Source organism: Andrena cerasifolii, chromosome 6 (assembly GCF_050908995.1).
Source record: "Andrena cerasifolii isolate SP2316 chromosome 6, iyAndCera1_principal, whole genome shotgun sequence".
NCBI classification, from domain to species: domain Eukaryota; kingdom Metazoa; phylum Arthropoda; class Insecta; order Hymenoptera; family Andrenidae; genus Andrena; species Andrena cerasifolii.
Window position 1 is genome coordinate 9897346 of NC_135123.1, and position 27124 is coordinate 9924469.

A 27124-nucleotide genomic window follows, 5' to 3' on the forward strand; every position below is an offset into this window, starting at 1 on the left:
GAGGCTCGCAATAACGTGTGCTCGACCTTCGATTAACCCTGCCTCGCGTGTCCCCCTCGTTTCCTACGCGGCGGGGCTCGCGAAAACGAGCAACGGATTAGGATAGGTGGGAGGCGAGCTGAGCGCGAGGCACGGCGAAAATCGGATGCAAAACGGCAGCGAGCCAGTTTCGAGAACGGCGGGGCAAAAAGGGCTGGTAATTTCGCCTTAATCGGCGCATTCACGAAGATTAGGTATATGGTTGCGGGATCGTGCACCCGCGGCCCAATGATTAGCCTAATGGGAAATCCGGGTCTGCTCTCTCCGTGGGCTTAGGGGTCACGAAGTCAGTCAGGTGAGTTCTTCTGTTTCGAGCTGGCCAACCCACCGGGATTACTTTGTCCCAGGGGGGCCGGGGGCCTTTACGTCAGCGTCTAGGGGACCGTTCGATGTGACGTTTATGTGCCATTGTGACGGTCGGGATACATTAACCCCACGGTACTGGCATCAATCCCGCGGCAGCGGCTTGAATCTTGATCGTGGAAAGCTGATCCCCGCGGATCCTTACATTGTAAGCGGGTTTCGCGTGGCTTCTTCCTTCGGCCAGCAGCTATTACGAGCGAATGTTTCGCCAGCCTTTGAACCTCCAAACCCGCGGCCCATCGATTTCCCTTAATCATACCTCGCCTTGCTAAACCTCTCTCCTGTCCCGCGGACCTTGCCGTCGCTCTGAAAAACGGGGCCGCCGTTTTTCTCTGTAGATAATTTGTATCCGTCGTTCTTTGTACCTGCGCTTTCAGCTTCCTTTTCCCTCTTTGTCCTTCTGTCCCGCCGCGCTCACCGCCGGCATTAGACCCCCACCGCCATTCATCCTCTTTTTACTATTCCCCCGACTTATCTGCTTGTCTACATACATCAGTCCTTTTGTCGCGCCCGCCGCCGGATCCCCTTGTTCCACTTATTTCCTGTGTTTCCCTCATTTTCATCTTCCTTTTGTCTCTCTTCCGCCAAGCCCGCCGCGTGACGAGAAACGCAAAGCTGGAAGGGTTGGCTGCGGGAACACACACGTCGAGCCACGCTTTCCTTGGACGTTTTCCTCTCGGTCGGCTATGTTGAAATAAATTAGCAGGGTCGCTATAAAGGTGGTTCTTACGCTTGCAATATTGTATCAGCTGGGTTATATCTTGTTGATAATAATAAAGGCTCAGCCAAACCAAGCGGCAGTTAACTATTACGGTTTGCTCGGACCAACGCGATAGATTTTCGCTGCGCTACGTATGGTAAACTAAATAACTAAATAAATAACTAGATAGTAAACTGTCGCGATTTCATCGCGGATATTTCATTAGTACAAGCTTAATGTTAATAATTTGTACTTTGTAACTTTGAACTTTGTGTTACTAACCTAAACTCATTTTCTTCTGAAAATGTGTTTTTAAAGGAACTTTGTTTACATGAACAGTCTGGCATATTATAAATAAAACAAATACATACACAATTTTTAATAAAATACGTGCTTATAATATCTAAATAAATTTAGATATCACTCGCGCATCTTTTCTTTGCAGCTCAGTTTACCCCGGTCACTTTGCCCCGAATGTGTACTCAGTGGAAAATTAATTATTTAATAATGTTAGGATTAATGTTTTCTCAAACGCGTGTACATGTATGTTTATAAGCTTGTCATAAACACGCAGAAAAAAATGGAGTTAAAATAACACATTTAAGACTCATTTATCCAAAAAGCTAAATTGAAAGAAAAAACCAATTGGAAGTCTCTAAAACTTCATTTTTAATTGTTTAAATGAATTTCCATTTTTCCATACCTGAATGTGCATAATTATCATTGTCGTATTACATACATTTATTACGTCACCAAAATTTCTAAATATATTCTATTGTTAAAGAATAAATTAAGGAAGCTCATTTTACCCCGGGGTTCACTTTGCCCCGGTCTCCCCTACTCTAAAAATACAACTACTTAATCCTACTTAAATCTAATTACGCTAAAAACCCTAAGCCTACTCACACCTACTTAAATCTAAATACGCTAACGGATTAAAACTAAAATTCTTGAAACGAACACCCCCATACAAGTATCCACGAGCTGCAAGCGTAACTTGCAAGTTCGATGGCCCGTTACGAAAAGAATTTCACGAAGCACTTTTCATGCGCCCTATAGCGGCTGCAGGAACGTCGAGGACAATTCGCTAATTAGCTAGGTTCTGCGGGCGACGGGCTCTAGGTTACGAACACTGTGGGAGCATACGGGGAACGACGATTTTCTCTAGGAATAGAATTGCAGAAAACAGTGCCACGTCGGTCTGCAGGCATTTTTGTAATCGATTCCATTACGACCGTTATTAACGCCGAAGGACGTGCCTTTACGCATCGACGGCCGCAGCAGCGAGGCGTCGGTGAATAGATTCGACGGCCGGCGCATTAAGGGGAACTGTCGATTGTCCCTGAATGATCAGCCGAGAAGATCGGATCTCGAGGAAATCCCATGAAGCGTAATCGCACGTAGTTACAGCGCGAGCTGCCGCCAGGATTTTTACGTCGCACGGTGATTGTACGCCGTTCGACGATCGACTGGATGCGTTCTCTTTATGGTACGAACGCGCGTTTGCTGCGGGACGACGATTGGCATTCGCGAGGCCGCGAATGCTCGTTGCAGCAAGATATTACACATACCTCCGAATCCCAAATGCATAAGTCTCCGCTCCTTCAGCCAGCGATCGCTAATTAGCGTCGTCCCAGAGAGAAGGAAACACAGCGAGCTAACAACCGACAGAATGGACCACAATCCACGGTAATAAAGTATAAGCGCGGTAAAAATATTCAGAACGCGAGGATTACTTATCAAACGCGTTGAAATATGCGGGAGTAAGGTATCGAGGGAATAGTAAACGCTGGAAAGCAGCTGCGGTCGCTTTGGAGGTGACCACGATTAGAGTAATTATCCTGATCGCGGCTGCGGTCGCGAATACGGTTGCGGTAACGATCGCCGTCGCGGTTTAGCCTCGCCATTACCGTTAGCCCCCGGATTCTGTCGTATCTGGCGTTATCGCGACAGACAGCTCGCTCCTATGCGCTTCGTTACAACCAGAGACGACGGCGCCCGCGGTACCTTCCCCGAATTCCAGGGAACAAAAGGCTCCTCTCGGTGGCCGGGTTTATCCGAGTCCTCATCTTCGCCTGGAAGCGTAGGATACGTAGGACGCTAGATGCACGATGCATCCGTTGCAAAATTGTCGAACCGTTGCCCGGGACGTTTCTGGGGGGATCTGATTACATAAACAAAACGGAACCTACGGCACGCGTTACGTAAAGGTTCGCCTTCGCGGCTGTGGGATCCGCGACGGCGGTGACGAGCCAGATGACGACGACGACGACGATATGGAAGGTGAGGCTTTCCTCTATAACAGGATTAATTCGTAGGAGCCGATGAATGCCGGCGCTGCGTCGGTGTCTTTCTTCTCGTTTTACAAGGTGGGCGAGCGCATGCAACGCAACGGAGTCGTAATTCCGCCTCATCGGCGGCAGTTTTACGTGCCTCCGGTGAGCTGCGCGTAGCAGACGCCTGGCCAGCGCTGGGGTAAATAGATTTTTCGAACAGATAAATAGAAATAAATATATTTATTTGTTCGAGTCAGACAGGATTTAAGAAGCAAAGTTTTCTTTGAAGTAGTAGTTACATAATGAAATAGTGTTTCAAATATGTATATTTTTTAATACTAATTCATACAAATGCTATTGAGAAATGAGTATTTCATTGAAATATAAGAAAATGGTGTTTTAAATAACAATAGTTTAGAGAATAAAGTGCAGCATATTTGGAATACTGTTGGTAATTTGGAATACCGAAGTATCTAATAAAATACTAACGCTATTTAATTTGTAACACCGTAGATAATAGGGGCTAATGACCTGGTAACTAATGAGATTTCTGGATGAACCGCCGTTTCGATATTTTCGACTTAGAAGGGGAGGACACCATGTGGTAGACACTGAATTTGGTGAGCCTTGGCACGATGGATTTATGTCGAAAATAATATTTACATGGAAATTATTAAAAATTGCATAGTGGTCGTGGGGTTTTAATGGGTAAAAATCCCACACTGCCATGGTGCCCCCGGGGGATTCCCCTCTGAAGGAGTCGGGGTGCTTTTGATGATTTCGCTAAGTTAAAAAAAATATTTATAAAAAAATTAATTTATAAATTTTTTTTAACGTGGAAACATCTTGAAAAGGCACCTCGACGCCTCCAGAAGGGAGTCTCCCGCGCGCGCCAGGGTAGTGATAGATAGATCGCAGAATAAAGTCGAGAATCGCGAAAATTCCCGAAATCAGCAATTTTCGACCTTATTCTGCGATCTTTAAACGTTTGTAGCTCGGAGCAACGTTAACCGATTTCGATGAAATTTTAGGCACGTATACAACTTGCTGCGATCTACAAATGTTTTTTTTTTAATTTTCATTACAAGCTCACAAAAAAAAGTTTAAAAATCGACCTTTACTATTCCTTTCGCTATTCCAACCAAATTGTTTTTCAAAACGACCAAATACGTCATTTAGCAAACTAATCCTTCTAGCTTCTCAAAAAAACCTCAAGTCGTTTGGGCCAATTCTAAAAAAGTTATGCGATTTTAAAAAGTGTCCGAATATTAATGCGAGTCACTGTACCTGCGTTCAGAAATACTTGCAAGATACATTCTCCCGAATATGTGTAATTTTAAAAAGGTAGCGAGCGACGTTTAACAGAGTTGTTTGGTTTCGAAATTTCTACCTGCTATTTTCGTCCCCCTATTTCCTATTTGCGAATCTGAATATAAATAATAAACAGTATTCACTCACGATTTAAGCATTAAATGAAATAATATTTTCAAATAGTATTTGCTTATGGAAATATTTCAGTCTGCAGTATTCCGTCTGAAACTATTCGAAATTTTCCCCAGCCCTGCGCCCGGCCACGTTCGCGATACGCAGCCTGTACTTTTGCCCGTTCGACGTTATCGAAGGCGCACCGGCGAGAAGTGACTTCGCCGGCTGGCTAACGGAAACATCCCCGGGGACTTTGATCGATGGCTGGCGGCAGATCCAGACAACTGGCGTTAATTATCAAAACGTGATGGTCGACGCAACGAGGAGCACTCGGTGCATACGCACGGTGTTTCATTGCGGAATTCCTTGGGGATGATCTACCAGTGTAAATTCGGGGTAAGTGGAAGGTACCGGAACTTAGCAGGGCTCGCAAGGGACAGCGGAGGGAGCAGGTTGGCTGCTGCTCGGTTTTCAGGTAGGCCGGCCGCGGAAATCAAACGGAATTCCACTTGCATTGCGTTACGCCGCATTCCCCGTGATCGGAGGCTCCTTGTACTTTCTAATTACGCGTTGGTTTCCCATTCGTCGTCGCGAAGGTGCCTCGTAACGGACGAGCCGTCGCGATAACACGGGCCGATGGTTTTTTTCGTAACAGAAGCCGCCCGATTACGTCGGAATGGCAATTTCTCCCCGCGAGTTCGCCGGCCACGGTCGGGCCGGGAGGATCACGGGCTTCTACCGAGAACCGTGAATCACTGAATGCACCGCGGCAGTCGATGATGTATTAATACTATTAATGCGCCTTGATTGACTGGTGAGTCAAGTCGCCGGGCGTGTGGGATCCGCGCGACCTCGTGCTTTCATTCGAATCGAAGGATTTTTCGGAATTCTGGATGATGCGATTTATCGGCGCGGCTTCGATCGAGGGCGGGGTGACTCTGGCAATTAGATTAAGATTGAAAATTGGAAGGCTGGACGCGTGCGTTTGCCGGTAGGAAGGTAGAAGTTCAGAGATTTGTAAGTTGAAAGCCAGAAGCTAGGTTTCCCTATCGTCCGACTACAGGCACTCGGCCGCTAATAATAATGGAACGTCGGACGAAACGGGACAAGACGGAATTATTTTTAATCCCCATCGATCGGCCGGGCAACCGAGCGGAATTAAAGACGTCGATGACTCCTGGCTTAGCCTGTGAAAATCATTCACCGGCAACCGCTCTGATATCATCCTCAAAGTAAGGACTATTAATACCGGCAAAGAGAGCCGCTGGAAATATTCAAGCCGCGCATTCGAAGGGAGATAGGTTCGCGGTGCATCTAAGTGCACACGGTCGCGCATGCATTCGCACAGACCCGTCAGCGGCGGCGAGTGTTTGCGCGGGCGCGGAGATGAGAGAAGAGAGGAAAGGATGGAAGAAGATCCGTGCCACTCGGTCATTGGTGAACGTACCGTGCCGTACCGTGCCGTACCTTGTTGCATCGTATCCCTTTGCATCGCTGCATCGCTGCATCCAGACGAGAGGATCCTCTCCTCTCTTCATCTTCGCTCCCCTTTACGTGGCAACGCACGTCGCCCGCTGAATAAATTGCATTCGTCATTGTCGTCGACGCTGCGAACTCCCATCGGAATAAGCGTCTCTCTTAAAATTCCGCGGAGAATACTCAACCTTAAATTACCGTCGCCTTAAACAGGCGACTCTCCTGCAACATTGTGTCCACCTCTTTGCGAACCTCTCGTGCAACGTTTCTCTTCGGTTCTCGCCCTCGATTGCGGATATAATAAATGACTTCTCCGAGTAAATAGTCGTCGAGTTTCTTACCTTCGTTTGCAGGTACGTATAATAATGGAAGAGTCAGAACTCAAATTCAACGCCACGGGTGGCGAACCTTTTTTATCCGCGCGTGTGAAAAATGTATAAATAATATTTAGCGGAATGCAGACGTACCAGGCAGTTTTTAACAGGGGGCAAATGAATAGAAAATTAATCACTGCAGAATTGTTTTGAGATAAGATTAAAAATTAACGTGGAATTTCGTAAGAATGAACTCGTAACTTTACGTATCTCTACGAGTATGAGAGATTAACGGGAACAAGTCGCGTTGGCGAGAAATAAAACGCTGCGAGTGCTTAATGCCATTTTTAGATTAATGTATAAATGTTAACGATATCGCCTGTAAAACATTGACGGGCGGAAAAATTTTCGTACGTGACACTCCTGTTCTGCGTATACTATAGTATTAGGTACCAGTGCTAGAGTAACCCAACCAGTGAATGACCGAATTGCTGAATCTATGGACCTTTGAGATTAATACTTGACTATATTTATGTATAACAACAAAACAACTGTTGAAATTGCATTTAAATTTATTTTCCTTGAAATTTCTATAAAAACAATTACTTATTCTTATCGTAATTTAAAAAAAAAACGATTATAAAATGCAAAACGTGTAGAAGCCCAGTAAATGACCGCGTACTTTTAATAAGAATTGCACTTATTAATGTTCGCTTAATACGCGTGACTAAAAATATAGGATATTAAAATTGCAACTGCGCTCGATTTATAAACATATTATAATATTTAAATTTATAATTGACATTTCTTTGCCTAATGGTATTTTGTCAATTACTGGTTGGTTTACCCTGCGTAGAAGACTTTCCGATCGAAAGAAATCTGTTTTTAATTTCGGCACTTACAGTGCTTTTTCTACAAGGGGTCTTCAATTACGTTTCTTCTGTTCCTCGATTATCTATCTCTGTTTCCCTGCCTATCAGCCGTTCCCCGATAGGCAACGGTAGAGGAGAGTCATCGTTCGGTTCCACTTAATTGGAATCGTGTTCGAGGATAGCGTTAGAATAACAGTTGGAAAATGTGCAGGCACAGGCTGCATAGAGCCTCCGCCGCCGTGGCAAGACTGAACCCAAACTCGAGCCCGCATTAGAGCCTGTTCAGTACCGGTAAGGTCAAAGGATATCACCTGCATGCCCCGCGTACACGCATCCCCTCCGCGCAAAAATCCACGAGCATCCGCTATACTTGACCCCGTACAGTAATCCCCCGTGACAGTGTTCCGCGGCGCGCAAACAAAAAAACCCCACGCTAAAGACAATCTAAATTATACACCGGGATGCATTGCACTCGGCGGCAGCGCGCACGGCAACGCGAACTCCGGGGCCATAAATTACGTTCACCAGCTCGTAAACAATTTCCATCGGTCGAATCTATTAGATTAGATTATCGGAAGATCCCGTGGGGATCGATAATAGAAAGCAATTCGACCTGAGCATCGCCTGGCCACGTAATTTCTATATCTCCCTCCACTCTCTTTATCCTCTTCATCCGCCGATCCCCACAGACTCAGATCTACCAGGGCATCTGCGAATCTGCCGCGGAAATTGTCTGAATTTGGCGAAGATTGTTTTACTATTATTTGTAGCAAGTAGGGGAGACCGGGGCCAGTTGATTATGTTTTGGCATATTTGTTATTAAGTAATTAATTCGAATAAGAAATGAAAAAAATTGAAACAGAATAACGTATCAACTAGCCCCGCAGTGGGGTAAATTGATATATTTTACCTTCGCCCAAATAACAATTTTTCATTCATTTTGTACGTATTTACTAAAGTTTTCGCTTACTGTATATTAAAGAGGAAGGACCAAAGTATATTTTGGCATATTTGTTATTTAGTAATTAATTCGAATAAGAAATGAAAAAAATTGAAACAGAATAACATATTAACTAGCCCCGCAGTGGGGTAAATTGATATATTTTACCTTCGTTCAAATAACTTTTTTTCATTCATTCTGTACGTATTTACTAAAGTTTTCGTTTACTATATATTAAAGAGGAAGGACCAAAGTATATTTTGGCATATTTGTTATTAAGTAATTAATTCGAAAAAAGACTAAAAAAAATTGAAACAGAATAACGTATCAACTAGCCCCGCAGTGGGTTAAATTGATATATTTTACCTTCGTCCGAATAACATTTTTTCACTCATTTTGCATGTATCCTCTCAACTTTTCATTTACAATATATTAAAGAGGAAGGATGAAAGTATATTTCAGCATATTTGTTATCAAGTAATTAATTCAAACACCAACGAAAAACATTGAAAACTGAAAAACGTATCACCCAGCCCCGGTCTCCCCTACCTAATTGTACTCGGGCGCTACGGAAACTTTGAATTTCCATCTACTTGTCAGTCCCCACCTTCGATCAAGCCGCATCATCCAGAGAATTCCTGAAAACCCTTCGCTCCTAATACAAAGCCCAGAGACATGCAGCTTCCACTTTCCATCCTCCCACAACTAATTTCCCAAACGCCCCCCGTTTAGATTCCAAAATTCACAAGTTGCAGAGCTTCGGTGTCCTGTACTATCGAGGAAGATCCGCGGTGTGTACCCAGTAAACGAGTTTCCAGGAGAAGACGAGAGAGCCCGCGCCCGCGAGTATCGCGCGTAACGCCGCGGCGTTTGCCGCGCGGCAAAAATCGAATCGAAATTCTGGTTTCCAGGTACCGGTGGGGTCAAAGGATATCAACCGCGTGCGCGCACATCCTGTCGACGAAAAGAACGCGGCGCGGGGTCTCGGTGAGTTGACCCCTGCCGGTAGTATCCTATCTTCCCCTCCCCGCTCGCCCTCCGCCCCGGCCGGCCAGTCTCTCTATCTCCCTTCGCCCATCGAAGCGTACCCGTACGTACGCTTAGAATCTAGGTAAAGCCGTCCGCGGCGCCGGTAGACCGTTAAGGTTCGATCACTTAAACGTACGACACGAAAGGGGAGGGCATGCGGCTCGCTGGAGAAGGTGTAGGAGGCGCGGGGCTCTCTTGCATGCCTGCGTGCGAAGGTGTGTAGAAACCGGGGAGCTCCAAATGTCAGAAAGAATCGAGCGGAATGGGGAGCGGGCGAGCGAGCGAGCGGAGGGAGAATAGGATCGTCCTGGACGCGAAGGAATCGTTAACGTTGCCGGAACTGGCCGGCGGGCTTCGACACTTGTTCCATCAGCGATACTGATCATTCAACCAACGTGACTGGAGTCTAATGACGATGGGAATCATTTTGTTCTTGGTTCAGGGATTGTGATTGATTTGGAGGAGAAGGGCCGTAAGCTGGGAGGAATATTGGCAGCTGATTGACACGTATTAAAGGAGTAAGAAGATACAAATTTTCCGCATTCTGATAGTTGTAGTGCAATCAGAAAGGGTGCAATGTTGTGATAGGGTACTTAGAGTGAAAATGTTAATTTTTATATTCTATAGCGAAATGTCCCCAAAACATGTTAATGTTTCCTCAGTTTATGGTAATGTGGTTTCGATAAGGGGTTGTTCTTAAATTATGTAAGACCTTGGGGGGAGGGAGTCGCGAATTTCTTACGTTTTCTTACAAGGGGGAGTCGGGTAACGTCTTACGTAATATATTTAACCTAATTTTCAATAAATACAAATTCTAACATTAATGTTCCAGAAAACTTGTTTTAATTTAAATTTCCCGTAAGCGAGTTAAATGAATTATATAAACCTTTAAAAGAATTTTAATAACTTAAAAAATTCGATGTAAAAAATATTACGTAAGAAGGGGGTTTCGATATGAAATCTTACGAATTCTTATACTGGGGGAGGGAGGGGGTAAGAAATCGCTAAACTTATATTTACGTAATTTAAGGACGGCCCCTATTTTAAGGGGTCATTTCGGTTAGACGGGTTGAAAAAATTGATTCCTTTCTTAAACATTTTTCGAAAGCACACATCCTCAAGAATGTACTGTTAAATTCTCATGGATAAATTCCGATTATTTTAGCTTCTACAGAGGCATTTTGTAGGGAGCGCAGAGGCTCAGCCTCTATAGATGAAAACTGAACGCGTGTTTTATTCGAAACGTCATTTCTCCACATCTTGAAGATAAAATCCCTCAAAATCTATCGAACCGATTGCTGTATAAATTTGACTGCTTATTCTGCACACCTGTGACCGTCGCAGGGACTGCGACCAAGTATTTTCACCGAGTCTAATCTACTTTTACAATCGGAAATAGCAAAAGAAAAAAGGCGAAAAAACATTTTTCTTGCATTTTGCCCGCCATTTTGCTAATTCTTAAGGTAAATCACTAATTACAGTCCGAGCGATAGCGACAGACATACCGATCAAGAATCTGCTTGGATTTTTGCTCAGATAAGTCTAACAGCTGAAATCGCCTTCACGAGTGAGGCACGAATTTTTAAACCATGTCCTCAAAACCGCTTTCAAAAGCATTTTAAAAGCAATAATTTTATTACTTTTATATATTTTATTTACCGTAGAAATGTAGTTTAATAAACAGAAGAAACTTTTATTCCATTACTACAGCTATGTCTGTCGCAATAAATTCCTGAAAATCGCTGAATTTATCGCTGAATAATCGCTATTAATCGTTGAGTTTCTAAACGTAAAACTCAACGATATACATATATTTCTACACTGTTCCCCTAACTCACCTCTATATTCTTTCTTTTCCTTGCCTCGTCCATGTCCGTTCATTTACGTTTGCGCTTTTCCATCTTAATACGTAATAAAATATTTCTCTCATAAATTAGTCTCTTTTTCCTTTCTTTCCGAGCTTTAGTTTTAGATATTTAGTTACGGTTAGGCTTCTAACAGTATCGTACTGCAGCCTCGCCTTTTACTTCGCTATTCTTTATGTATCTATTACTGTTCTTTGTATATTTACCAAGTAATAAATACGAATAACAACAACAATAATAATAATAACAAATAAAAGTTCGAATGAGTTGCGGTAGATAATAGTAGAGATTTCATAGAATGAATTAAAGAAAATAGTTGGTAGTGGAAGGGCCCATCGCCGCTCGGCTCGCAAAATGCAAAAGGCTGCGTCGGTAGAGGCGAAGCGAGAGGCGCGCGAGCGCAAAAGGAAAGGTGCACCGTTGCACTTGTACCCCGAGCGACCGCGACGGCTCTCCTGCCGGTGCATTCTAATCGACCGACTATAATTAAGCCCGCGAAGCTCGTATTGGCGCCACGTGAGCGTTCGCGGCGAGACGCGCGCCGCGGCTGGCTACCATTTATCCCGCGAACGCCAGCAAATTTCGTAAACCCCGCGGCTCCGACAGCTCTTCAGCGTCCTCGCTTATTCCCGGGACACCCTGTGCGAAGAACTTCGCTGCACGTCCGTCGCGGTGCATCGATATTCTCCGGTAAAAGAGCTTCGAGGGAAAGAGGAGGAGGAGGGGACCGGAGCAGCGATAAATGGGAGCATTAGGCGATCGCTTTCACGAGGTGGCTGGAATTATTCCGGTTATTAGGGTCGAATCGATGCTCGGCTCGCATCGTCGGCTTAGAAATGGGAAAGTGATCGGACGATTTAGGCTGTGCAGCCGCGTGGCATTTAAGCCTATATCGAGCAACTGCAACGGATTTCCTGTACAACCCCCGGGAGGAGTCCAGAGCCATCCACCGGCACCATAAAATCGCCCGAAGAAACAAGCAGCCACCTACTTGCACGGCGCGCAAAATCATTGCTGGAACGTGTACAACGATAGACTGTTCCTAGAGTCAGAGTGTCAGGGACTTTAAGGACCCGGTAACTTATGAGTTTCCTTTCTTTCGCTACAGGGGACCCAAAAGAGGGGAAAACGGTCTTCTCGACCCCTGCGCTTCTCAGTCCGAGAGAACTAGAGACCACGGTATGGTACGTGTAGCAAAAAGACACGTGTACACGGGTACACGTGTATTACATATATCCGTACCTCGATCCGTATAGCTTTTAATACACGGGTACCCGTGCACTATTTCGCGTGTATTTAAATACACGTGTATCAACGTATTTGTTTATTTTGATCAGAATTGGGCATTAACTACGGGAGAATGGGCAATGGCGGTCACTTAAGCAATAAGCGTAATAAAACCGAGTGATGTTTTTCAATTTTAAGGATTATCGTTGCGTCTAAAAAGAAGCTCGCTTATTACCAGTAATGCCTTAATTTTTTGTATCAAAATAGGTAATCGATTAAATAAATCTTGTTAATTTTATAATTGTGTTATTAGTTGCAATCTGAAAATTTGTAAAACCATACTTTCCGCATATTATTCTAGTAAATATATTTAAATACACTAATTCTTTTATGAATTTCGCAATCCCGCAGAGTTCTGGGATATCTATAGATATTAAAGATCAGACGAATCAAAATACGGATACGTTAATATACGTGTATTTATAAATACACGTGTATCTAAATTCACGTGTATTTAAATACACGTGAAATAGTGCACGGGTACCCGTGTACTAAAAGATACACGGATTGAGGTACGGATACGTTTAATACACGTGTACACGTGTATTTAAATACACGTGAAATAGGGATCTCTAGAGAAAACCCTCTGAACGGATAACTTGTATCGCGCTAAAGACAGTATTCTTTCTATTACTTTTAGCTTAAGTTTTATACAGTTCTTATTATTATTATTATACTGTCGTTCGACCGTGTAACTTTTATTTTCTTGAATAAATAACCATTATATTCTAACAATCATTATCCACGATCCGTTGGTTCCCGTGGAATCCACATCTTCGTGTCCACCCTGACGCGGTATTCCTCGGCGACAGAGGCCGGCGCAACGAGCATGCCGAGCGGGAGGACAGATTCGAGTAACGATTCGCTGACTAGCGCGATATTATTACGAACAGAGTGGAATAAATGGCTGGAAAAAGGATCGTGGACGGCGAAGACCGCTCCCTAATTCCAGCGTACGCGAGAGAGAAATTCCGAGGGGCGCGGATGTCCGTTGGCCATCGGAAAGACGTATAAATCGGTGGGTTTCTGAAAAGAACCGACAGAGCCGTATAGAGTCGGCCCAGTGCACCGGTTATCCACGATAATGGACCGGATCGATTCATGGCTGTGCACCGTGTGTACACGCACCGTATCGCGGCGCGTACGTATAAAAGCGGCCCGGCGCGGTGTGCACAGTCGATTCGTGGGAATCGATCGGATTACATCCGCCCAATTAATTTTTTTTCGCCGGAACCGCCTCGCCGCGCATCCCCCTCGCGCGGGCAGCCCGCGCGCCGCGCCGCGCCGCGCCGAGAGAGCTGTCCTCTTTCGCTGCCCGCCGAATGCTCTCTCGTTTGACCCGGTGCATCGAGGTGCAACGTCGCGGCCCCGAAGCGGGCCCCCGGCAGGAAACGCTCGGCGATGCTTTTGGCGCGTTTAATCGAGATTTAAGGCTCGGGGGCTTTATTCAATTTACTTAAAAGCCACCGTGCGCGCAACCTTAACTGCCCCGCTTTTTCCATCTTTCCGTTAACGATAAGTTACAATTAGCCCCGGGTAACGGGACTTTATGATATCCTTATTCGATACAAAATTCCCCGGCCCCGCCGCGATGCTGTAATTAAGGCTGCCGCGGCTCGACTTAATGCCGCGCTTACTTATTCGCCGGGGAAACTGCCGTCGACGTGGATGCCAGCGCGAGGGATGCGATTAAAAAGTTGGTGGGTCTGCTGCGAGGGTGGCATGTGCGATTGAACGGCGCGGAGATTGTGCTACATTGCGGTCGGTGTTAGGATCGAACGGGGCGGCCGGGAGGAAGGAGCGGATCAAGCGCAGAAAATGAGAGGGGGAGAAGGAAGAAGATCCTTAACGCCGTCTCACGTGGCTGGTAAACTCTGCACGCCGATACACCGAACCGGAGGGCAAGTGAAAGTCTCGCTGAAACCACGGCGTCGACGGACGCATGCGTGTGCGCGAGCTGGAGCGCGCGCGCGCGCGCGGGATCCTGGGATGTGACCTCCACGGGTCGCGACGTACAAATCAGGGGCACATTTGTGGTTAAAATGTCCCTTAAGGGGTCAGTCAGGAGGCCGAAAAAAAGGCGAATGTTGTGTGAATTGTTTTTAAAAAGCGGAGGCGTATATTCTTACAAAACTTTTTGCGCTTAAAGGAGCACCATTTAATGAACATTTGGTAATTTTTTGGTAGAAAAATATTTACGTTTGTAATAAAGTAACAGTCCACATCCAAGAAGCCTTTTTAAAAATTTGCTCTTGTGGTGAGCACTGCCATTCGGAAGCAGATTATCTAAAATCAAAAAACCAAAAAAGATTTCGTTAGTATATTAATGTATCCTCAGGTTGACGGAGAGAATTTTCCGAAATATTAATTTCAAACAAAATGGCGGCTATTCAAAGTTGAAATCCTGATTTTTCTCGCGTGATTTTTTCACGACAAAATCAGGATTGTTTTAAATTAATATTTCGGAAAATTCTCTCCGTCAACCCGAGGATACATTAATATACTAACGAAATCTTTTTTGGTTTTTTGATTTTAGGTAATCTGGTTGCGAATGGCAGTGCTCACCGCAAAAGCAAATTTTTAAAAAGGCTTCTTGGATGTGGACTGTTACTTTATTATAAACGTAAATATTTTTGTACGTAAAAATTACCAAATGTTCTTCAAATGTTGCTCTTTTAAGCGCAGAAAGTTCTGTAAGAATATATGCTTTCGCTTTTTCAAAAAAAATTCACAAACGTTCGCCTCTGTTCGGCCGCCTGACTAGGTATAACCCCTTGACGATATCGCTCACTGCGCGAACGTTGGGTAAGAAAATATAGTAGAGCCTCTTTTCTGTTCTTCCAAGCCTTAACCCTCGTACAACGAATGCCAGATCATTTTGATCCAACTCTGACAAAGTCGATCGCGATGTTACATTTGTGACGGCAATGGCAAAGTATAGTATAAGGTGCCTAATTTGCAGTAACATTATTTGTGAAAATGTAATATAAGCAGCTTTAGAAACTCGGTTCACATTAACCTACAAAACTTGTGATTTGTCCGTCAGAACTGTAATACCAGCTATGCACACTAATAGGGACCTATCCCCGTTTATCAATAATAAAAAAAAATCATACAGGAAATACACTATTTTATGTATCAAATGTACGTAAATATTTTTTTATGTAATTTTTGATTACCTACTTATGTGGGATTAATTCATTTTATATTCAATTTTTCACCATAGAAATGTTGCTATGAGTCAAACTGACCCTGCATTCGCCTTACGCGATCATATCCACCATTCGTCTTCCGAGAGTTAATCAAAGAATCTTTTTGGTCGATAATTATACTTCCAACTTAACCTCCAATCTAGATCATCGCTCGACTGGACGAGTCCTACGTACTTACGAATGGCTAATGGCGGCTGAACTCGTCTCGCCCGTTACAAAAGCCACCTATGACGCAATGCCATGTCTGCTTCGTTTCTACGTGTGTAATTATTAAACTTTCGCGTCGCGTTAACTCGTCTTCCCCAGTTAACTGGGTAAATTAACCGCGACGTTTCGCTGCACGACTATCGAAGCAATTATCAAGGAATGTATACGTCTTAGCACTTACCTGTTCCGATGTGGTTGACCGTCCGCCGCAAGCGTCGTCTCTCTTCACCACCAGCAATTTCCCATTTCGTCGGGTCCGATTATCGTCGATGTAAACAGCCTAGGCGCCGAATTTCCTGGGGTGAAACCGCCGCGTCTTAACGGCGGGCGAATTTCGGGACCGTTGGAGCGTGACAGGCCTGCTTCCACTCCCCTATCTCTGATCGATTGCGACAGATTTCGTCTGCCCGATCCCCATTCAACACTTTCGCCCCGTTGCTTTCGTAGATTCGACGAGATATTCCGCTGCGTACGGTGGAAACCACCAGCGAACCGTATGCTTGACACGTATTTACACACAGACAGACAGACAGACGTATTCCTTCGCGGCTCGATTCCTTCCATCGCGCTCGAAATCTGATCGATAATTGCTGCCAACAAATTCGCGGCGATGTTCTCCGCAACGTATCGCCGAGCCTGCAGTGATACGGCGATTTGAATTGAATCGAGCAGGTTAGAATCGCAGGAAGTGTGGCCGAGTGTAGATACGCTCCCGTCGAAACTGATTTACTGTCCCCTTTACCGAGAAATCGCTGCTTGGAACGGCGCCATAAGCCCTGTATCGTTCCGGCGGAACGTTCGATCGAGTGGCGCGACCTAACCTCTAAAATCTGCGAGGACGGGCGACGGAAGGTCGATAGCATCGACCGACGATCCAGAACACGGAAACTTGACTGATTGCGAGAATGCTGATTGGCGTGACAGGGGTCTGCGCGCCTGCGCGACGCACGGGAATACTAGGCCTCTATTCTTATATGCTGTGTACGTTGAGTGGCGTATGCACGACGCGTGTTATAGTGTTACGGCACGAAAGGAAAACGAGTGGACGAAAAATGCGCGAGGGAAAAATGTTAATTAACTGGAGGGGAAAGGTGGGAAAGAATCTGACGGTGCTGGCTGACGGGGCTCGGAGCTGAGGTCCCAGGGGGGGGGCAAGAGATGCGAATATTGCGGATAGTCGCTGTGAATGCCACATGGCAGTCGTAATGGGTTTGCAGCGGAGAAGCTGCAGGTAATAACCTGCGCGTATATAACGACACGATGAGTCGTGGGTTGCTCGGCCGATCTTACCTTCGGTCCCGACGACTTTCACGAGCTTCCCGGGCTTCTGCTTATATATCGGTTATACGTGCGCGATATCTTCCGAAGCCTTGCGCCGCGGAGTCGCGTTCTCGACAACGCGGTGCCGGGAAGCTGAGCGTGACGGCGAAGCGGTCTCGCGCGCTGCGAGCATTCGATCGCTCGAGGTTCGATTTTTAAGCGTATCGAATGTGGATTTTGAAATTAGCCGTTGTTATCCATTACCATCCCTTTCGGTAGAATCTAATAACGCTATTATAAATATTGATCAGGGTTCGATGAATATGGGCGTATCTCCAATGCCACCACCGACGCTGTAATAAATCAATAACGGAGCGTAATTAGGATTTAATGGTAATATCGAATACTAGTGTTTGCACGCGATGCGAGTCGCTTATTAATACGGTACTTTACGGTCCGAGAGAATCTCCCTATCGGTGTTTCAAGACCTGTTTAGACAGTTACTACTTATTGAATTTATTAAACTTGGAAATACCCGCGAGATTTTTAGCCCAGACCCGTTAACACTGCAACTATTCAGCCAGTTAAAATTTCTGGTTGTACAATTTCGTTTTAAAATTCCTACTTCGTGTTACACTTTTTTCCGCAATAATGCAATGACTTTTGCAGCGATAACTAAAGAAATAATATAATGAATTTTATATATCTTTTATTCATTCAAAATCAAAATTATTTTGTATCATGGCTGCTTATAACAATACCAGTAATAATGACAATACTTGACAAAGTGTAAGAGGGTCCCGCAATCTGTTTACCGAACCCGATTTACCCAGTTTCCTCGTTTTGTACAACTTTTCAAACGTTTCTGGAATGTTTACTGCCTATCTAGAATTACGTATTTTTTAAGGGGTTAGTCCACTGTGACGGTTTGGAAAATTAAGCTCTTTTTAATGATTTTCTTCTCCAGAGACACAACATATAATGCAATAAATCTTTTTGGTATTTATTAAGCTACTCTTATACAAAAAAAGTTTAAAAGATTTTTTTTTAATTTGTTTTAAAACTTTTAACGCGATTATCTCAAAGCAACGTTTGTTCGACTGGTGCAGGTGATGGCAAAAGAACTATTTGACCAATCAATCTGCAATTTTTACACATCATTCAGCACATCAGTGGCTATGGCCGAGACCACGGAAACCTTTTTTGATTAACCATTTCATACTTTTTACATACTTTTACAATTATTGAAAAATTCACCAATTTCGGCACTGAAATTTCAAACCTCCGCCATATTGTTAATTTTTTATCAGTAAAAATAATCCTCCTTCCGTCGATAACCACGCTCATAATGATTACAACACACCTTGAACTTTTTGTTTCAAATGCGTCGTTCTCCCGGAATAATCTGCGCCATCATTACATCGCTTTCTCAAGGCGTTTACATCAGTGCGATATTTCTGTTAAAAAACCTCTTAAAAATTTAAAATAGATTTTTTGTACACGGTCAATAAGTGTATTAATAAGGTGACAAAAAGTTATTTACATTAGCATTCCGTTTACTAAAAAATAAATCGTAAAAAATGTAAATTTCTCACGACTTCACAGCAGCCTGATCCCTTAAACACCAATCATTTCTACTGGTTTCGGTAGAAGTAGCTCGCGCGAACTGTCGGTGGTTCTAGCGTTAAAGAATGTCGGTGAATTTGATGGTACGGTGTGAATAGTCGCGTCTCGATGGATCTAGACGCTGATCCACTATCTGAAATTCAGATCATGCCTGGTTATCAGTTTCCCATAGTGCGTAACAAGGTTGCCACCGTCGTCGAGTGGATTTTATTCCAAGCAGCAGGCCGTCGGTGATTCCCTGAATTCTAATGCAAACGCCCGTCGATCGCGGTTATATAAAATCGTCGTAAGCCCGGTTATCAGTGCTATCTGACGCCGTTTCCGAGAAGATGCGACTTCCTTCGTCGGGGCCCCGGACCACGGTTGCTCTCTCACTGCGAACGTCCACGTTCGCGGCTACTTTGCCGCGATGCATCCGTGCTCCGCGTTCCTAAGCGGGGCCCTCCGCGGAAACAGCGAGCCCGTTCGCGATCGTCCTTTAAGGATTCATCGTGCATTGCGTAACTCTTGGAACGCGGGCTCAGCTCCCCCTTACGCTCGCGCTGCTTCCTCGTGGCGGTCTGGCGCGGGCTGGTTTCTAATAGCTAGGTTTCCTCGCGATCGTTCCCGACAACAGACCGGGGGAGGTTCTTACAGGTCCCATTCGGCCGCGGAACGACGGTGGCCCGGCGCGCGAAGAGAAGGAAGGGGTCCAAAATGCAACACAGAGGATTGGTTCTTTTAATGTATCATTATTAATCGCTCGCAGTCGTATCGCGTGACATCATTGATATTTGACAATTCATCCTATGTACACGTTGACGATAATAATATTAATAATAAAATAATCGTAATGACAATAATAAAAAATAGCAATAATAATCGCAATAGTCGTAAGATCCTGATCATTGTACAGCTCCGCTAGAAATATACAGATCCGCAACGTGTGTATGCGCGTCTATGTTGCCGTGTACGTATATTCAATATTTATATATTTATATCTTCATCTATGTATATATTTATATAACATTATCCATCCAGCTTTTTACACACACGACGAATCACGGGGACACGTTAGGAATCTTTACACTGTATTTCTTTATATATAAATACGTTCCTCTTTTCTTCGCGCGTCGACTTTATCTCACTATGAAGAAGGAACGGGAACGTCGTTGGCCCGCGTTCCCGTTCGCCGCGAGGAAGGAGAAGTTACGAGACTACAGTACGAAGGGACGGGGGCGGAAAGTTTTCTTAGCGGATCCCGAATGCAAAGAGGGTTGGGGGGATGGTGGAACGGAAGAGGCTCCTTGATCGGGGAAGGCGAAGAGATCTACGGTGGGGTGGTGAGGTCGGGGGTATTGTCTCGCGTGCTCGCGCGAACCGCGTCGAGAAATCAGAGTCGAAACAAGTGTAAGTACAAAAAAATGACAACAGCTTTATTACACATTGTATTCCATATAATATAATCGTTTATACGTACGTGCTTCGCTTTAATTTACGGGTCGACGAAAGCCAGCCGCTCAGCGTCGTCGGCCAGTGAAACGATCGATTGCACGGCGATCAATCGATCCACGGGATTCAACGTCGCCGACGCTGCCTGCCGGCGTACACACTTCGCGTTCTTTCATCCATTTCCCTCTTCTTTTTATCCCTCTGCCTTGCTTCTTTCACTCTCCTCTTTCTTTCTTTTCTTTAAATACAATTTCAACAAGCGCTCCGCCCTCCGCAATTCTCTCGCGGTCCGTCGAATTTTCCCCGTTTCCTGCCGTCCAGCGAGAGAGCCGAAAAGAATAAGTGCGACCTGACTAAAGTGTTTGTAGTCGTTTCGTTTATTTTAATTAATCATTATTATTATTATTTATTAACAGGAACATCATCATCGAATCTTTGTTCGTTACATCGTCATTCGTACGTTTCTTACACATTAATCGCGATCATCACTATCAGCATTAATTATCACCAGCGGCGTTAATTGATCATCGGACAAGTAGCGCCGTGGTGCGTATCGGTGTCGATCGATCATTATCATCATCGTAATCAGCAGCGTCGTTCGTCGTCGTCATCAATCGTTTTATTCAGCAGCATCATCCATATATAAATAAATAATTATCATCAACCGTGCGATAACAACACAATAATCGTCATTTGTTCGCGCTTTCGAGGACGAAGTGGGCGAGAAAACTTCGCTAAACGCTCCGTTCGTAAAATACCTATTTGTTTCGTTTCGAAGGGAAGAGGGTCCTCCGGCGATCTCCGAGACACAGATCGACGGAAGGGTCGCGTGGAGATCTCGAGCGAGGCTCGGCTGTGCGGGAGACGCGCCGCGAGTGAATTGAACTGTAACACGCTCGAGGGAGAGATTTTAATTGATCACACGATTTCTCGCAGACTTCGGCCACGAAAACATGGAATAAACCCGTCGCGTCGACGGCGACGCCGGTTTCTCATTTACATATATATAATATTTATATATATATACTTTTTTTTATATATATTCTTCTATCTATATATTTATATATTCATTTATTTATTCATTTATTTATCTGTTTATACATATCGCGAGTGATGGTTCACTGAATGATGCGCCGCATCGACGGAGGCTCGCGCGCAGATCACGAAAGGGTTCCGGACGCCGGCGAAAAGGAAAGTCCCTGGTAAGCCTACTGGACCACGGAAGCAGAAGCTCACGGTGAAGTTCGTCGGCACCTTCGGACATCCAATTAAATAATTTACGATACTCGCGGCAGAGTCTTCCAAGCTGGAGCGATTATAAAATCCTACAAAATCCCCGAGGGCTTTCCTTTTCTCCGCGTCCAGACGCTTTTTACAAAAATGAGTCGCTGCGAAGAGTTCGCCGGTTCGATCGTATGGGGAATTACGCGTGTGGGGAGATTTCTGCGAATTTCGATTTCAGCCGCATTCCGCGATAAAGAAAAATGGGGGTCGCGACTCGAGGCTCCCGAGGGTACATCTCGCGACTTTCGGACCGCGTACTTGTTTCGTTTAAAGGAACGGAATTCGAACTTCGTTCGACTTCCCGTCCCTTTAAAGTCGCCATCGGTGTAAGATCTCTCGGGGGTGAAGGGTGGTTTTTGCCGCGATTTAGGGCGCTCAGCTACCCCGGCACGAAGGGGTTGCCATGAGCATGGGGAATCCCATGGTGCCGGGGGTGTAGATCGAAACGCCCCTAGGCGCTGAAGTCGCTTCGAGACGAAAGATCGCTTTGTTCCCCGGGTGCTCTCGTTTCGCGTCCCGGGGCTCAATGGCCGACAAGGAAAAGAAAAGAAACGGGAGGGCCGATGTATCTCGTCGTGCGTGGAGAAAAAAAAAAGTACAACGGAAAACAGCGTTAATCGAAGGGGCGAAAAGAAAGGTGGGGAAAAAATCTGACGAAGGGGCGACATCGTTTGAATCCTAATTCGTCCGTAAACTTTCTCGCTCGTAGCTATGTACGCAACGGTACGTACATACAAGCGCTCTCCTCTGGTCGTTACTCGTAACCCTCTCTCAGAATTGCCCGCGCGAAGAGAGACGAACTCACATGCACATGTACATTGTACGTAATATATATATATATATATATATATATATATATATATATATATACATATATATGTATGTATATACACAAGGGGGGAACACACACTCACACCCACGCGCTCCTACACTCGACGCATGCACACGCATTATCCTATCGTCCGCGAGCGGACACATGCACACCTACACACGTACACGGGACAAGTAAGTGTCCTCGGGAACACGGGCGTCTCTCGTATCCACGGAGAGCGAGAGAGGGAGAAGATCAGTCACGCAATTCGAGAAAAAAAAAAAAAATAGAAAAAAAAGAGATACGAAGGAGAACTATCGGAACAATGATAATGGGATACGATAGAATAATATTAATAATAATTATAATAATAATAGCGAATAGTAATAATAGTAAATAACAATAATAATAAATTAGTTCTGTACAAAGTTTCGCATCCGAGCATGATAATATAATATAATATTAATACCTAAGAACGGGTCGGACGACGATATTCCGCCATCGTCCGCCACCACAGCATCTCGTGTGTGTGCATATATATATATGTATGTATTAAACACATATATATATACGTTGCTCCTTCCATCAAGCTCCTAGGTAAAAGTCTGTTCGTCCTCGTTCTCCAGGACACGCGAAGGAATGCTCTCTATCCCCTCGCCCCGTCCGCGAGGATGGTTCGCGCGCGTGTCAACTTCTTCCTCCTCGAGTTCTGACAAGAATCCCAGCGAACAACAGAACTGTTCTCACGCGCGAGGTGCCCCGTGCGCGACGGGAGCGAGTGGAGCGCAGGGATCGTCGCGAAGAGAAGCGTGGTCGTCCGCGGTACCGGTAGAAAACCTCGCGGAGGGTGGGTTTCGTTCTCTGTCCGTTTCACTCTGGGCGATGCACGATCGGCGAGAGAGAGTAAACACACGCGGAGCAGGGGGGCGCGCAGTTCGTGCGCGACTCAACGCGCGGCAGCCACCAAGAAGCTATCGATCACGAGGAAGGAACCGTGCAAAAAGAGTCCGTACCGGTCGCGGCTGGCTCATCTCCAGGGTACATCAGCGAGCTACACTTCCGTCGCGAGCGTCGCCGCCAGCGACGAGTCGTGCCTATAATGATCGTCTATAACGTACACCCCACAGCCGGTTTCGCCTGCGCCGCCACCGCTACCCGGTGGACCGGTGCCACCCTCCGTGATCGTCTGCGGCGGCCTCTTGAGCAACGCTGCCTCAGCCGCGCAACAGCTGTCCGTCGCTGCGTTCCCTGCGAACACCGACGACCTCTTGGCGTTCTCCAGGACACCGACACCAAGGCCCAGGCCCAGGCCCAGGCAGTCCTTCTCCTTCTGGAAGAGGTGCGACGCCCTGTGCGCGGCCGCCTCTGTGTTCAGCTGCTTGGTCGTCCGCGTTCGGCCGTCCTGCAGCACCGGTTCCGGCTTGTAACCCGAGCAAGAGCTGTCCAGCGTGACGTCCGTCTGAAACGACGAGTCGAGGTCGTCCTGTCTGGCGGACGCAGCGTTGTTCACGCTCTTGTTCGCGGTCCAGGTGTTCTTGATCATGTGCGCGTCCCCTGTGCCCAGGGTGCACACGCTGCCACCGCCGCCACCGCTGATCATCCCGCTGCCACCACTACCTAGCAGTCCAACGTTCCCGATGCCAACGCCTGCACCACCGGTCGAGCCAACCCCAGAGCCGCCACCCACACCGCCCATCACTCCGCCGCTCCTCTTGCTCATGCTGCTGTGCACAGCGTTCCTTTCGTTCTGCAGCCTGGCCTCCTCGTCTGCCTTCGCCTGCTCTCGCTTCTGCCGCCTCTTCATGCACATCACGGCGACAGCAGCCACCAAAACGAACGCTGGCACCGCCGTGGAGAGAGTCGCTATCACCACCACGTGCTCGGTGGTCAAGCCCGCGTCCCTGGGTTCAGCGGAGGCCACGTGCTTGGATAGGTTCCCTGACCAGTAACTGGCGCCCGACGGTGGTACCGCTGTCCCAGCGGTGTTGGACGGAGAGCTGGCCGCTGCTGCTGCGGCCGGCAGGATTGCTGTTCCGCTGCCGACTTCTGCGGCGCAAGTGTCTCCGTGCCAGCCCTCGGGACACTCGCAGAGGAACCCGTTCACTCTGTTCAGGCAGGTGCCGCCGTTCTTGCACGGCCCGCTGCGGCACTCGTCCACGTCTACGCTGCAGTCCTTGCCGGTGAAGCCGGGCTTGCACGCGCACCGATAGTCGTTCGTCCCGGAGATGCAGCGGCCGCCGTTTGCGCACGGTTTCGCTAGGCAGTAGTCGACCTTGTCCTGGCACAGCCTGCCGACGAAGCCTGGTACGCACTGGCAACGGAACTGATTCACTAGGTCCACGCAGGTGCCGCCGTTCAGGCACGGGTCGCCCTGGCAGTCGTCGATGTTGGTCTCGCAGCGCTCGCCGGTGAATCCCGCCGGGCAGGAGCAACGGAAGCCGTTGACGATGTCTGTGCAGGTGGCCCCGTTTGCGCACGGATTCGGCGAGCACTCGTCTAGCTGGGACTCGCAGTCGTTGCCGGTGTAGCCGGGCGGGCAGTGGCACACGTAGCCGCGCAGAGAGTCGTCCTCGCAGCTGGCCCCGTGATGGCAAGGTGAATCTCGACAGGATCTGGTGCTGATCTCGCAGTGACGGCCCCTCCAGCCGGGCGGACAGGTGCAACGATAAGCGGCTCGCTGTGGCTGCTTCGAGCCCGACGAGGACGCCGCGTCCGCGGAGGTTTTCGGGGCGCTGTGCGAGCCGGTCGTCAGGAGATGGCTAGAATTGCCGTAGGACGGCTCCATGGTGCAGGAGCCGCCGTTCAGGCACGGCTTCGAGTGACAGTCCAAAAGCAGCGTCTCGCAGTCAGTGCCCGTGAAGCCTGACGCGCACGAGCAGGTGTACGAGCCCTGGCCGGTGTTGAAGCAGGTGCCGCCGTTACGGCACGGCTTGTGATTCGTGCAGAAGTTTAGGTCCTGGTTGCAGAACAGGCCGCCCCAGCCCTCGTCGCACAGGCACTCCCATGGCTTTTGGCAGCTACCGTGAAGGCAGCCCGGGTATCTCACGCACTGGTCGCAGTAGGCGCCCTTCCACCCGTTCTGGCATCTGGAACAGACCGAGAGGATGTTTCTCGTTAGCGAACGCTGCGCCGAGGACATCGCCGGGGTACGGTGAAAGTGGAGGAAAGGGGTATCGATCTTTCTACGAGGAAGTCTCTACTAAGCGCCGGGGGGAGAGGATTTCTCTTTCTCTCTTGTTCGATCGGCTCGCGGACATCGTGGCAGGGAGGATCCAGATGTCGAGACCCCGACGGTCTCTTAAGGGGTCATGCTCAGTCAGGAGGCCGAAAAAAGGGTGGTCTTTGGAAATTTTTTACTCAAAAGCTATAACACATTTCTCAGAAAATCGTTTTTCCTTTTAAGCATTGCATCTAGTGCCGTGCATCGTATTTTTTTTACTTAAAAATATTTATCAATAACTAAGTTACTGTCTATCACTCGAAGGTTCTCTAAAAAAAGGCTTCTGCGGTGACCACTGCTGCTCGAAAGAATTTACTTGTTATAGTATATTATCTAGTATTTGAACGAAGGATCTTTTTATCCCACGCTTAGTTTTCTTTTAATTGACGAAAATCAGGCAAGATTTATGATAAAAATTGAACTTTTAATTTAAACATCAGCCATTTTTTCCCAAATCAATATTTCGAAAAATCCTTCACCTTCGAGCGATGGACAATAACTTAGTTATTGATAAATATTTTTAAATAAAAAAATTACGATGCACGGTACTAGATGCAATGCTTAAAAGGAAAAAAGATTTTTTGAGAAACGTGTTGTAGCGTTTGAGTAAAAAATTTCCAAAGACCACCCTTTTTTCGGCCTCCTGACTGAGCATGACCCCTTAATGGAGCCCGGGAGATATTAGCATACGTACAAAAGGCATGCAACGGAGAAAGGATGACGCTTGGCCGTCGGTTTCTTCGATGGGCGAGTCTCGAATTCAGGCTTCGAATTGAAAAGCGCGTAGGCTGGTCATGTGGCATAGGGTTAAGGAAAAGATCGGATCTCCTCTCGTCGAATTCCGCTCGTTCTTGCGATTCCCCTGGCAACCGCGATTAGAATCCCCCGCAGCCATCGACGGGCAATGTCAAGGACCTCGTTAAGTGCGTATGAAAAACGATGGGACGCGATAGAGGGCGCGCAATAAAGAGGGGGGAGGAGGAGGAGGAAGAGTAGGAATCCCCGTTTTTCCAGGTAATCGAGCTTCATATACCGGGTGACCCCCGAGTAACCTCATCGTATCCTCGCCGGAGAAACTCCGAAGAGCGGTCCAGTAGTATGCTCTAATCACTTGGGTCGTTAAATACTAATCGATCCTCGCGCGAACGCAATCCAAGGGGAGCGAAAAAAAAAAAGACGAGGAGGTTGGGAAGAAGATCGAAGATGGATACGCGGGGCTCGTGATTAATCCTCCCAGCGAATCCTACGTGGATGAGAAATCTCCGTGTATCGTCGAAAATCCAAACATCGCCGGGGACCCACCCTGCCCTCGAAAAAGAATTTCCAAGAAGGTACTCGCGAGCTGGAGGAAGAGGAGGCGAAGAAGGACCAGGCCCGCGCAAAAGGGAGGAAAAGAACCGTCGGGAGGCGGGAGGGGAGGCGGACAGAAAAAGAAAGGCTCACCGCGACAGAGGATACGCAAAGGTGGATAAAGGCCGCGCGGAGAT

The 27124-nt window shown here is 46.7% G+C and overlaps 2 protein-coding genes across 2 annotated transcripts in view; one reads left to right on the forward strand and one right to left on the reverse strand.

Moving 5' to 3' along the window:
* The window catches only part of LOC143370453 (dehydrogenase/reductase SDR family member 7), a 109741-nt gene extending 90122 nt beyond the window's left edge, over positions 1 to 19619 (forward strand). The window contains exon 8 of the transcript XR_013085621.1: positions 19599 to 19619. The gene's annotated coding sequence lies outside the window, so the exon portion shown is untranslated. The remainder of the gene's footprint in view (positions 1 to 19598) is intronic.
* Positions 19620 to 20285: 666 nt separating this feature from the next.
* The window catches only part of Delta (neurogenic locus protein delta), a 47901-nt gene continuing 41062 nt past the window's right edge, over positions 20286 to 27124 (reverse strand). Inside the window, exon 6 of the mRNA XM_076815589.1 lies at positions 20286 to 25503. Within this exon, the coding sequence (XP_076671704.1) occupies positions 23469 to 25503 (2035 nt within the window). The 3' untranslated portion in view covers positions 20286 to 23468. The remainder of the gene's footprint in view (positions 25504 to 27124) is intronic.